The sequence below is a fragment of the Grampus griseus genome, assembly GCF_964374135.1.
Source record: "Grampus griseus genome assembly, chromosome: 2".
Lineage (NCBI taxonomy): Eukaryota > Metazoa > Chordata > Mammalia > Artiodactyla > Delphinidae > Grampus > Grampus griseus.
Genome location: NC_139018.1, coordinates 107072664 through 107086415, shown reverse-complemented (window position 1 = coordinate 107086415; position 13752 = coordinate 107072664). Strand labels below are relative to the sequence as shown.

Here is a 13752-nt window from a genome sequence, read left to right as displayed (position 1 = left end):
TCTCAGCTCCATTTCATACATTTGACCCTGGGCTTGGGGTTGGGCAGGAACCCAGGAGAGCAGCCTGCAGCCCTCCATCCTGCACAGACTGTGTCTGCATCCCTCCTGTGGTCGGGGGTCCACCGCTCAGCCTCACCCGGACCCAGGTTTCCTGTGAAAATGTCAGTTTTCACTCCGAAGCCTTGGGACGGCCCTCAAGCTGCCATGCCCTTCCTGACCCTGCCTCTTCTTTCTCTGCCTTTCCCCTGCCTTTCTCAAGATCCCTTTTCCTCTCACATTCTCTCTCTTCCCTTTTCCCCAGAGTCTCTCTTTCCTGCCACTGAAGTATTAAGTGCTTAAGCAGAGATTTCCCGCATCCGGTAGTGGACCTGTCACTTTCCATCTCTGTGGCCTGGGGCAGAGACTGAATCTCTGGGCCTGTTTTTCTCATCAGAAAAGTAGGAATCATAAACTTCCTGCCGTGGGTGTGTTGTGAGGGTTAAATAAGCCGACGTGCAAACTTCCCGGCACTGCTCAGACACAGACTCGGCTGATTACTTGGCGTTCATCAGTACTTCCCAACTGTTTCCTCTCACAGCACTCCTGGAAAATGGTATTTTTATGGCACTCTGGGTAAGAGGCAGCCCACAGCCAGAGGGGATGAAGGATGGGGCACCAGCACTCAACTCTCTCAGCATCCCTGTAAAGCATCCCTCTGGCTCCCCTTGGACTGGGAGCTCTGTGCGATGTGGTAGACACCTCCCGCCACCCCCCACCCCGCCTATCCTGTCCCCCGAGCTGCAGCAGCGGGTCTCAACCCTGGCTGCACGTCAGACCTTTCAATATCTACTGTGGCCCAGGCCACACTCCAGATCTATGAAATCAGAATCGCTAGGAGCGGGGTCTAGGCATCAGTATTTTTTAAAAGCCCTGGAGGAATCTGAAGGAGGAATTTGCAGAGAGAGAGAATTTGCTGCATTGCTGTATAGTTCCAGACTAGAGCCAGAATATTCAGATGTTGACTCTTGACACCTTGATATCTTCAGAACTCTGGTTTCCATATTAAAAGAGTATGGAATTCCAGTGTCTCCAGGGCCCACAATCTTCTTGTAGCTCATTGAATTCCGTACAGGTTATTGGCTGCCTGCTCCATGGTGGGCACTGTGCCAGGCACTCAGGATACTACCTGAAGGAGAATCTGTCCTGCTTGCCTGGAGCTCCCTGTGTGTGTGGGAGACACCGGACAGCGCACTCTTACCCAGTGGGACCAAGGTTATCCTTTAGGTATGAACATGGCTTTGTGAGACACAGATGGGAGAGCCACTGGTTTGCTGGGACTGCAGAAGGTTTAATGGGAGAGGGGGAGGGGGAGACAGAGAAGAGCAAGAGATTGATTTGAACTGGGCTGGAAGGAATGAGATGAATTCTCCTGGTGGAAAGGGAAGGAAGGGCTGTCCCAGCCGAGGAAGGGAGCGGTGAGCTTGGCAAGTGTGGTGAAATATATGGAGCGTGTGGACCAACTTCCGATGCCTTGCTCAGGAGTTCAGATGTGATTCTATAGAAAACAGGGAGTCATAGAGGGTTCTTTGTGTGCTAACAATGACAATAATAATGACCGTCGATCCCAGAGTTCTTAGTATGGGCCAGGACTGCACGGAACAGTCTCTATATAGTCATTCTTCAACATTTTATATATACTTATTCACAACAGTCATGTGAGGTGGAGACTTCTCTTTTCTTCAGGTTACAGTTGAGGAAACTGCAGCTCAGGGAGGGTGAGTAACTCTCCTAGGTTCATACATGAGTGGCAGAGCTGGGATTCATATCCAGGATTGAAATATCAGATTTTTTTTCCAGGGTACCTTGCTTTCACTATCCCAAGAAAGTGTCAGTGGAGATAGGGATGACCTTTAAGAGATATTTAGGAAATGGAACCAATAGAAATGGTGAGGGAACCATTCTATTCCTCTATGGTGAGGAAGAGTCAAAGATGCTGTGTTTCTAGCTTGGGTACGTTCAGGAAGTGACGTCATTAATCGAGGCAGGGAGCACGTGGAGGGTTAGGGTAGGGCACAGGGACCTCTGGGACAATGGCACATCTGGATCATGAGTCAGGAGACAGTAGATTCAGGAGTCACTACTGGAACAACGCATTCCCCACAGACCCTGCTGGGGAACATCACTCACCCTTCCAGTCCCTAACGGCCCATCTATTGCCACACCTCTCAGGCTTTGCTCAAGCTGCTCCCTTAGCCTAGAAGACCCTCCAGCTCCTTCTGTGACTGCTGACAACCTCTTCATTCTTCAGGACACAACTGATGCAAATGTCAGCTCTCCCATGAAGCCTGCTCTGGGCCTCCCCTCTGTCCTGTGCTCCCACAGCCCTTTTTCTGGCCTTCTGTTTTATTCTGTGCTCTGCTGGAGATTATGAAGAACCAGGTCTCTGTATTTGTCTCCCCTCCCCTTTCGAGTCCCTTGAAGACACGGTTTCTCTCTATCACAGGTACTTCTCTCTGTCACAGGAGCTCCATAAAGTGTATTCAATTGGACTCATTTGAAGAGTTGCTGACTGGTCCCCCCGCCCCCCAGAGGGGGCAGCAGGGTTGCGGGGAGCTTCCCATGCCCACGCAGCAGTACGAGTCAGGGTTCCTGGAGTCTGTCACCCCCACTTGCATCTACTTTCCCACAGTCATGTGTGTCCTCTCTGTGTGCCCAGCCTCAGTGGAGCATCCCCTTTTCTGGGAGACACAAAGCAGGAAACACTGGCAAATATCACAGCAGTGAGTTACAACTTTGATGAGGAGTTCTTCAGCCAGACCAGCGAGCTGGCCAAGGACTTCATTCGGAAGCTTCTGGTTAAAGAGACCCGGTAAGAGAACAGAGGAGGGCACTGGCTTCTCAGGTACTGACCCTCTCCTGCCACCTCTCCCAAAGCCGTGTCCATCTGTCCCTGCTTTGCCATGGGCTATCATCGAACATTGTGGTCTAATCTGGGCAGGTGCTGAGGAGTGTGGACTGGTCAAGACTTGGCATTCATCTTGTTTCCTCAAGTCGTTCTGGTTTCTTTTCCTGCTGAAATGCAAATAATTCTGTGTGTGTGTGTGTGTGTGTGTGTGTGTGTGTGTGTGTGTGTAGAAGTCAACCTGGGTTTCTCTAGGGCTCATTATCTTTTGCGGTCTGTCCCAAAGGCACCTGGAACTAGGATTCAAAAAGGAAAGTGGCAGGGTTTTCAAGTCAGTTCAGGATGGGAGTGGGCGGAAGTGGGCGCAGAGGGGTCAGAACAGTGGGAGAATAGGAGACCTGCTAATCCCACACCTTCTGCAGGGCCCAGGGTGAGCCCCGTGGCTGTGCGATCAAAGAAGGAGATGGGCAGGGGCTTATAGGGTGCTGGGTACCCAGAGCACGGCCTAGATGAGGCAGGGGTAAGGTCCACAGACTTCAGAAGACCATATCCTCTTGGTCCCACAGATTTTAGAGAGGGGCAGAGCGGGGTCCTCTAAAGTGCAGGGGCCCAATTTCCCTATTGAAGATCAGTGCAAGGTGGGATGGGATCACCCTACATGGGTACAGAGCAGGGAAGGGCAGAGAGTGGATCTGGGAGGCAAACAGAAAAACAGAGACCAAAGGTTTTGCGGTGGAGAGCATTTATGACTCTTCCATAGTGTGGTGTCGGCCCCTTCAACTCTGGGACCAAAGATGAGGGTTTATGTGATGTCATTTTATGGAGGTGTCTTCCTGGACCACTTTCTCTGGAATGCAGAGAATGCAGCCAGTTCCCCATCCACCTCTCCGTCCCTTATTATTCTAGTTTGATGGCAGTGGTTGAAGAATGCCAAAAAGGAGGTCTAAGAAGAGTGAGAATGGAGACTGTTGCTCTCAGCTTCTCATGGACCGTCACTGTTTTCTGATCCTCGTTGCAGGAAACGGCTCACAATCCAAGAGGCTCTCAGACACCCCTGGATCACGGTAAGGGCACAGTGATGAGTTCCAGCGAGCAGTTCCCTGCTCTGTCGCCAGGGCTGCCTGGGGCGGCCGGATGCAGGGGACCTATGGAAAGGCCTTTGCTTGAAACACTGACCCTCAAGCACAGACGAAAGCTAGTTGGGGGCTTCCAAGGGTCTGGACTTCTTCAAATAGGTCTACAAGTTTAAGTTTCTATTTCACGTGTTCAGGTGACTCATGAAATGAAACCTTCACAAATGTCAGTTGAACTCCATGTTCTTTGGGCCCATCTTACAAAGGGTTCTTTGTCAGAGGACACGTCACTGTCATTCTCAAAGCAGAAATCAGGACTCCTCAGTTGTAGAGAGAGATCAGTGACAGTTAAAAACCTCAACTTTGTAACCGGGGCTCCTTGTTTCTGACTTTCGAAGTTCTGAGTAAAGGATGACACTCAAACCGGTCACTGGCTTCCTCAGGCCCCTGGAGACTTCAGGGAATGGGGCTCTGAGGTGGAGGCCTGCTGGGAGAGAGAGGCAGCCACTCCTTAGGGCAGTTCCATTCTCTCTGGGGAGGGTGGGGACACAAAGGTGACTCCCTGCCTAACCCACCTTGTAACTGGGCTTCCAGCGGCTGGGTTTTCAGAGGGCCTTGCAGTCTAGGCACAGTAAAGTGCCAGTGAAAAGCACTTTGGCGGGATAGGGATCAGGAGGGTGGGATTCTGGCCCTCGTTCTGCTGACTGATGAGATGTATGCTCCCAGGGATGTCACCAGACTTCCCATTCACTGAAATTGTTAGATGGGAGAGCTGGGGAGGATGATCTGAGGGTGCAGATGAGAAGGGGCAGAGGCCCACGGGAGATGGAGAGCAGGGAGGGCTGGAGTGCTCTGGAGAAGGCCAGGTTCATCTGCTTGTTGAAGGATGGGGAAGGCCAGGGGCCCTCCAGGTTTGGGCCCAGACCACAGAGCTAGGGAGTCTGGTGGGCTGCCTCCTAGCTCAGCTTGCCGAGTGTTGCCAAGGCCCAGGGAGCCCCCAGCTTCCCCCCCTCAGCCATGGCCTTGTATGCTTCCGCCCTTGAGTGGATGCCTGCAGAGTCCTGACTCTAGCCTGCTTGTCTGTGCGAGCACCCTTAAATGCTGTGCGTGTGGAGACCCTCTCTAATGGCCATGGACCACCCTGCCCTGAGATGAGCGTGCAGGCAGCACCCATCCTCCTCGACCTGACCTTTCTTACGGTCTGTGTGGGTGATCCTTCCGCTCCGGTCCTCCCGTGGCCTGGCGCATGCAGTGAATGCAAAGAGGCTGCTCGTGTGCCGTCTGCCTGCACCTTGGACTGCCCTTGGAGCGGACGTCAAAGTAACTCTGGCCCTTCTGTCTAAACACCCCCTAGTCCAAAGGAGAGATCAGAACCCCTGAACAGCGCAAGGCAGAGCCCGCCCAGCTGAAGACCGAGCGCCTGAGAGAGTACACCCTCAAATGCCACTCAAGCATGCCCCCCGACAACACCTATGTCAACTTCGAGCGTTTTGCCTGTGTGGTCGAGGACGTGGCTCGGGTGGACCAGGGATGCCGGGCCCTGGCGGGAGCCCGTGACACCATCCAGGACGATGTGGAGACCTTGGTCTCCATCTACAATGAGAAGGAGGCTTGGTACCGGGAGGAGAGTGAGAGAGCCCGGCACGACCTGTCCCAGCTCAGGTACGAGTTCCGCAAAGTGGAGTCCTCGAAGAAGCTCCTGCGAGAGGACATCCGGGCCACGGGGTCCCGCCTCGGGAGCACAGCCAGGAAACTGGACCATCTGCAGGCGCAGTTTGAAGCCCTAGGGCAGGAGCTCTTGGCAGACTTACAGTGGCTCCAGGAACTGGTGGGCGGCTTCCAGCTGGAGAGTGGGAGCATGGACAGCCCCAGCTCCGTGTGTTGCCAGGACTCTAGTGAGTGCCTAGGGGAGCTGCTCAACAGATCATGCAGTGAGGAAGTCTAGGCCAGCTTGAAGCTCTGAGCACCAGAATCGAGTCAGGAGTGCATCCTGGATGGTTTGCTGAAGCCCGTTCCCAACTGCCCTGCCAGGGCATCGACTAGAATTCTCCTGCAGGGGTGTGTGTCTGTAGCATAGCCTTCCACCCTCTTCCCAGAATGCAGAATCACGGAGGGGCTAGCTAGTTACCCATTCTGTACCTCCTCTCACCAGCCTGGTTTTCTGGGAGGGTGGCTGGCAGGGCAGCTAAGCTGTTAAAACGATTGAGGATGAACACCCGTCAGTGTACCCTCCTACAGAGGGAGGACGGCTGGCCCTGGAGAGATACCTGATAACTGATTTGTAATAATGGGTTTGTTCACATCTCGCTTCCCGCCTCGTAGATTGCAGGTCTTGGGTAATATTCTAGTTAACTAGGGATAACAGTCAGTTGGCTTGGTGCTTTCCTGCTGCTGAAGGAGGGATTCTGAATGCACAGAGAAAAGATTACTTTTCATTTATTATTGACTTTTCACTGACCAAGCATTTATGGCTTTGATCCTTAAAGGAACCTGTGAGACAGGAAGGTAGGTGGTATTATGATTGTTGTTACTGTCATTTCCGTGTAACTGAAGAGGAAATTGACCTCCAGAGGGAAAATGACTGAGGTTCATTCATAGCTAGTTGATACGCATGCAACAGAAACCCAGGATGCCCGACTCTAAGATGAAGTATATGGGAAGACATAGGCTTTACTGTAAAAATCCACGTTAATATTAAAGTTCAGATCCCAGAGGTAAAGTAAGCATTTTCATGTATTTTGCCAAGTCAGGTGGAAGCCTTATACCTTCAGGCAATTGTCCTAAGAAGTGTGTCCTAGAAGGCACGCAGTTTATCGTTCCCATCCAGCTGTGTCCCTGTGTGAAGATCACCTGCAGAATAGGAGGGAAGGGGCAGCATCTCGCCCTTCTCCACTTCCCGCCTCTGGCTAAGGGCTCCAATCTCGTGTTGGGAATGAAGGCCAGAAAGGACTCAACAAGCAGGTTCCTTTTCTCATGTCCCGAAGGTCTGAAGAGGGTGGACATTAAGATTGGGGAGCCCAAGACTCAGTGCTCCCTTCCTGACCTCAAGCTGTGCGCACCCCTCCCTGAGGACTGGATCATCTTGTCTCCCTTTTCCCGGAGGAGGGGCCAGCCAACTAGCTCACAGAGAAAGAGTGTGGAGCGTGGGCCCAGTGCTGTGCTAGAAGCTTGGGGGTGAGGGAACAGATCGTATCATTTCAAAGTGCCTTCACAGACTCACAAACCCCCCGTCAGATAGGTGGGGTAGGTGTTATTCCCAATTTGGAGCTGAGGAAACAGAGAGGATGTGATTTGCCCAAGGTCACAATAGTGGCAAAAGTGGAGACTTTCTGATGATGTCCGTTGCTCCTTCTGCTTCCCCTAACTGCCCCAGTCTCCAAGAGTTTACTCTCTGCTGTGGGGCAGGTTACACCAAGACACATCCATCTACACATTCACAAAGAATTTCTAAGCACCTGTCTATTGCCAGGCATTCAGCCTGGCCCCAGGGATACAATGTTGAGTGAAAACAGGCATGTTTCCTGCCCTCACGAAGTTTGCAGTCCAGTAACGGATTCCAACATTCATCAAGAACATTCTGCAAAGGTAGAACTGCAGCTGGGACCTATGCAATGAGAGAGAAGGATGCAGCACTGCAGGAGCCTGCAGTGGGGGATGATCTAGTCAGGGAAGGCATCCCTGAGGTGGTGACGCTGGAGCTGAGATCAGCTAAGCAAACCAGGGAGAAGGTAGTGCTCCCCACAGAGCTGTCATGCCAGGTCTCTGTGCTGGGAGGGGGCCTGGGAGCTGAAATTGCTCAGACGGAAAGAAAGCTGGAGGGGAGAGAATAGAGTATGGCGTGGATGGGGCTGGAGAGAAGACAGGACCAGCAGGGCTTTGCCGTATTAAAGAGCTCTGCCTTCACCCCAAGAGTCATGGGGAGCCATGATGGGTGCCAGGCAGTCAACAGCCTGACGTGCTGGTGGGGGCAGGGATGCCCAGTGAGCAGCACAGATGGGGAGTGGTTTAGGATGAGGCATGAGATTGTGATCCCATGAAACCATTTCTTTAAAATCCTACCTCTAATTCTATTCGCATGCTGGATCGCTTCAAATATCATATATAACATTTGTAACAGAAACTTTTTTCATCCACTGTAAGAAAGCATATTTTCATCAAATGTAAATGCATCTTTATGACGCCAAAATAAAGAAAAAAAAGCCCAGGATGGGAAGTCCAATAGGAGATTCCACATACAAAGCTGGGACACCCTCACTGAAAGGGTAAATGGGAAATAAAGCCACCAGGCAGGAAGGGGAGGCAAGGGAACATGTGTGTCTCAACCTTGACACTGGGTAGAGGGATGGAAAAATCCTCCACTGAGAATGGGAGTCCCAGGTCCATGGTACTCGTGCAGGTTTGCTTTCTGTATTTGCACAATCAGTGGAATCCAAAAGAACCTCAAAACAAGTGAATAAACAAAACAACAACAACAAAACAAAAACAAAAGAACCTCGAGCAGAGAATCTAACATCAAACAGTTTGAGGCTGGATGGCCCCAATGGCTGGCAGAATCAGTGTGGTCATCTTCCGGAACACCTGCCTTCACTTCAGACCGACAGTAAGGATATGATGCCACTGTTTGGGAGTTAAGTCCTGATTTCAGAGATCCAAAAATGTGCATCTTGGAATCAATGGAAGATGGCAAAGGCCTGTTCCCTAAACCCTGTCTGGAAGAACTGATACAAAAGACCCATCTATGAGCTCTCCAAGAATTTTCCTGCCCTGTTACAGGACATGATATACCCATTTGGCATAAGGCACTGCAAAGATGAAAGGTCCCTTTGGCCAAGTCAACAGGTTTCCTAAGGAAAGGAAGCCCCTGACTGAGCAACTCTGGGCAAACTTTCTTGTGAAGGTCGAAATAAAATGCAATAAAGTAGTAAGATGTGGGTGATGATTTGAATTAGGGAGACTGGGAAAAGGGAGAGAGAAGTGGTTATTTTAGAATCCTGGCATCAGCTTCACACTGTCCATACTGGTGGGTCCTCAGACGTGAGCCACCCGACACCCTCTTTTTACAGGATTTTACAGGACAGGATTTGTCTAGAGTCCCCCAGCTAGTCAGCCCCAGAGCTGGGGTCAGAACCCTAAGTGGTTTTCCTCGCAGTAGTGGAATCGTCTTCTCTGTGTTCATGTCCAGTCGTGGGTAACAACTTGTCATTTAGATGTTTTATGAACAGACTCTTTTATGTACTAAGAGTTTCCAAAGACAAAAGGAAGTGAAGTGAAAAATGCCCCCCAAGTCTTTCAGGGAAATCAGAGGAGATTGTGACGTTCCTCTGTCACCTGGCTGGTCCAACTCCCATCACCCTTTGGCAGCAGAACCTGATGCCAAGGGGAGCCCAAGGAAGCCTGTGGAATGCCCAGCCAGAGGACCTGCTAGATTCCTCCCGACACGCCCACAGCTGGCATTTTAACAGAGACATGAAGGACAGGGCAGGGCAGGGCCGATGGTGGCGGGATGGGATGTTTCGTTGGTACCTAGACGGACGAAGACCTGGGGGACGCCGCTCTGTGGGCCGGCCCATCTACCGTCACAGAGGATCCTTTCATTCACCAGGCTGTGAATGAAAGGTCAGCCTCTGTGCTCTGGGCAAATGCCATCCTGGGGAGCGCAGGGTGAGCGTGTGACATCTTCCTGAATAGCGATTCCCAAGGAGGCTGGAGAGTCGGTGCCTGGGGAAGGCAGCAGTCTGTCCCTGCTCTGAGGCAGAGGCTTGCCGCACACGATTACCCTTTTGCGTGGGGAAGGGTGGAGATGGCGTGATAACGTGGTAACCGGTGATTCTGCAGATGCAGGGTGCTGGCAGTGAAGGGATGGAACAGAGTAACAATGGTAGGAGAAGCCAGAGTCTCCTCTGCGAACCACTTCCCCGTACCAGCCACCCACCTCTCCAGGTGATCTTGAAGGCGGCGACTTCCCACCTCACTCCATCCGGCAGGACTGTGGGCCCTTGTGGGAGGTGGCTGGGTGCTCAGCTCCCACCCCCACTGGCAGCCTCTGTACATGTCTATGGAACTGAATGGCCTTTTCTGCTTTGTCTGTGAAACTCTTGGCCTGTGGAGAAGATTCTTTGCCCCTGGAGAGGAGACCCAGCAGTGGGCATATTTGAGGAGCAGAAGAGGCCAGTTCATTGGACAAACACTGACTGTGCTCTGGCTCTGGAGGGAGGTTACAGATAAGGACAAGACAACCCCTGAATAGAAGACTCACTGTCTGGGACAGATGGGGCCCCAACCAACTGGGAGGTGAGGAAGGCCATGGTGAGTGAGAAAACAGGGGTACCTAATATTCCAGAAAACAGGAGGGAGACAAACTCTGACTGAGGAAGGGTAAGAGGGGTGGCAGAGGGCAGAAACATTCTCGGGGGGGTGGGGTCTTGCCCCCAACACTCCCCTCCAAGCTGTAGCCTTGTGGAGAAGGTACCAGGCAGAATTTGGAGGGATATGGGGATGAGCCCAGCTTGGTGTCAGGAAGCTGGAGCTGTGAAATGGAGATTAAAGGGAAGGAGGTTACAGAGATTTAAAAGAGGGAGACTTTCTGTTTTTAACTTTTTGTTATGGGGGATTTTCAAAACTTGCACCAAAGTATTGAGAATGGCAGAGTGAATTCCACGTACCCGTTACCCAGCTTTGAAGTAATTTAAAGCAAACTTCAGACTGACTTACCTCATAAATTCTTCAGCAGGAATCTCTGATAGGGAGTTTCTTTTTCCTATGCCCCTGCGCCATTATCACACTTGACAAAATCAAGAATCATTACTTATTATCATCTGGATACACATTCTGCAGTCACATGCCCCTGCTTTTCTTTTCTTTTCTTTTTTTTTTTCCTGTATCAGCAGGCGGACTCTCAACCACTGCACCACCAGGGAAGCCACCCCTGCTTTTCTTAAGGGTGTCCTGTTATACGCGGTTTGTTCAACTCAGGATCCAAACGCAGACCGCACATGACAGTTGGATGTTATGTCTCTCAAGTCTCTTCAGTACAGGAGGGAGAGCTTTTGAAGCTTTTCCTGGGGATGAGAACTTGCTCAGAAAACTGAACGTCCCGGGGAGAAGATTAAAAGTGAGAATGTCTCTATGCTGAGACCTAACTCAGAAAAGTAAGGCTGGGTTAGGCAAGGAAAGGGACATTCTTACCTCTTTGCATTGGCTTGTTCAGTGTAGGGACAACCTGCAGGAACACAGCCTCTCTGCAGCTCTCCCCACCCAGGCATAAGGAGGTAGAGACTCAGGCCCCTATAAGCCTCACGTGCTCCTTTCCTGGTTAAACAGGGAGGTAAGGCCAGCAGGGCCCAGGCTCCAGCCAGCAAAAGGAAGAGGCGGAGATGCCACGTACAGAGAGATGCCACTAAGGGAGATGAAGGAGCGAGGCTCAGAGAGACAGTCCTGGGCACGAGAGGAAAGTGGGTGCTCATGTGTCCATGGCTTTCAGTGGAGGATGGGGCTGGAGTAGTGACTCAGATGGAGGTTCGAAAAGTTGCAAACTGTTGGCAGTTTGTAGAGGAGGCCTGATGTTATTTTATTTTTTTAATAGATCTTTATTGGAGTATAGTTGCTTCACAATACTGTGTTAGTTTCTGTTGCACAACAAAGTGAATCAGCCATATGCATACACGTGTCCCCATACCCCCTCCCTCTTGCGTCTCCCTCCCACCCTCCCTATCCCACCCCTCTGGGTCATCGCATAGCACCGAGCCCATCTCCCTGTGCTGTGCCGCTGCTTCCCAGCAGCCAACTATTTTACATTCGGTAGCGTCTATATGTCGATGCTACTCTCACTTCGCCCCAGCTTCGCCCTCCCACCCCATGTCCTCAAGTCCATTTTCTATGTCTACCTCTTTATTCCTGCCCTGCAACTAGGTTCATCAGTACCATTTTTTTTTTAGATTCCATATATATGAATTAGCATACGGTATTTGTTTTTCTCTTTCTGACTTACTTCACTCTGTATGACAGACTCTAGGTCCATCCACCTCACTACGAATAACTCACTTTCGTTTCTTTTTATGGAGGCCTGGTATTTAGAGAAAGTCTTTGGAGTGCCTCTTCTGGAAAGCCAGGGTCTGTCTTTATGCCTGGGAGGAGGGCTGCTGCTTCATCTCCCTGCCCTGTGGATGTCGGTGCTGCCTAGCTCTCCCCAATGGACTTTTTCAGAGACACTTGCATCTGCATGAACAAAACCTGACTTGAGCCACAGCGTTCTGTCTTCTTTTCTCCCTTCCCAACATTTTTCTGAGACACCAAACATGCTCCTAGGAGCCTGGTCAAAATCGCCCACACTCTCTGGTATCGCTGAAGGACCACAAGGCTGGAAGGTGGGCACTGTTTGTCTGCAGAAAGGGGAGGGTCAGGAGAAGGCGGAACAAGCTCTGTTGCCTCTCACACCCTGAATTTAATCCAAAGTGTTGGTGCCACATTTCCTTCTGGGAACTGATCTCACTGCAGAATTTATGTCTCTCTGCCTTCATGCCTAGATGACCACAGTGTCAGCGCTTGGTGAGCCTCTTAGCAACCAGCAAGGCCCATTGATTGGGAAAGGCCAGCCTGACAGGTTTATAGCCTCTTCCTCAGAGTTCATGCTGTTTTGTGTAGCATATAGACAGGGCCCTAGAAGTGACTGCATCACCTCCCATGAATGGCCTCTGGGAATGGTCCGATGTGATATTTTAGTTGGGCATCTCTGCTCAGTGGCTGGCACTGCTGGACCAGTTGGAAGGTGGGATTCTCACTAACAGGATTCCCCGAGCCTGCCTGTCAGCCTTCCATACGTGGGGTTTAGCCATCTCTAGCCTCACAAGGGTGTCAATCAGTAAGTAGACAAAAAGAGGTCCCTTCACTCCCAGAGTCTACTAATTCCAGCTCATCAAACTGTCCAAGTGAAGTGCAAGAGTGTCCCTTGCAAGGGTTCGACTTGAAGGTGAATTGCAGACATTTGTGAAGTTAGAGGTAGATATGTTCTGTGGGCTGGGAAGGCAGGATGCCAGTCACCTTGGGAAGGAGAGACTAGTTGCTGAGAGGTATGGGGAGGTGGAATTAACAACAAATGAATAAATATGGAATAAAATGTCAGGTAGTGACAGGTGCTATGAAGAACTGGGGCAGAGGCACTGTGAGTTGCATGGGGCAGCTGGGTGCTATTTTATACAGGGTGGTCAAGGAAGGCCTCCTGAGGAGGTGACATTTGAACAAAGACCAGAACAAGATGACAAAGTAAATACAGTAAGACCCGGAGACCTTGGGTTCCTGGACCAGCAAGCAGACGCATGCCATGAAAGCCACAGGGACAGGAAGGAGGTGGGGAGAAAGTCAGGTTACAGAGGGACCCAGATGATACAGGGCTTGGGGTTCTTGGTGAGCCTGTTGGGTTCTATTGAGAGTGTCCAGAAGCTGCTGGAAGGTTTTTTTTTTTTTTTTTTTTTTTTTTTTGCGGTACGCAGGCCTCTCACTGCCTCGGCCTCTCCCGTTGCGGAGCACAGGCTCCGGACGCGCAGGCCCAGCGGCCATGGCTCACGGGCCCAGCCACTCCGCGGCATGCGGGATCCTCCCAGACCGGGGCACGAACCCATGTCCCCTGCATCGGCAGGCGGACTCGCAACCACCGCGCCACCAGGGAAGCCCTGCTGGAAGGTTTTGATGCCAGGAAAAGGCAGGCTCAGCACAGATCAGTTGCCCTGTGTCCTCTTTTGCATCTCTCTTCCAGGTGGGACCTAAAGCCAGGGCTGGGCTTGCGGAGGAGGTGAGAGGCGGTTA

General features: G+C 51.4%; 1 protein-coding gene across 6 annotated transcripts in view; it reads left to right on the top strand.

Annotated features, from left to right (window-relative positions):
• DAPK2 (death associated protein kinase 2) overlaps positions 1-13752 on the top strand; it is a 119059-nt gene that overhangs the window by 99749 nt on the left and 5558 nt on the right. For 3 of the 6 annotated variants that reach the window (XM_082647385.1, XM_082647383.1, XM_082647384.1), the window contains 3 exons: positions 2696-2848; positions 3900-3945; positions 5309-8942. In XM_082647385.1, coding sequence (XP_082503511.1) covers positions 2696-2848; positions 3900-3945; positions 5309-5899 — 790 coding nt within the window. In that variant the 3' untranslated portion in view covers positions 5900-8942. Of the gene's footprint in view, positions 1-2695; positions 2849-3899; positions 3946-5308; positions 8943-13752 lie in introns of those variants that run through there. The other 3 variants (XM_082647387.1, XM_082647386.1, XR_014296302.1) reach the window with 2 other exon arrangements.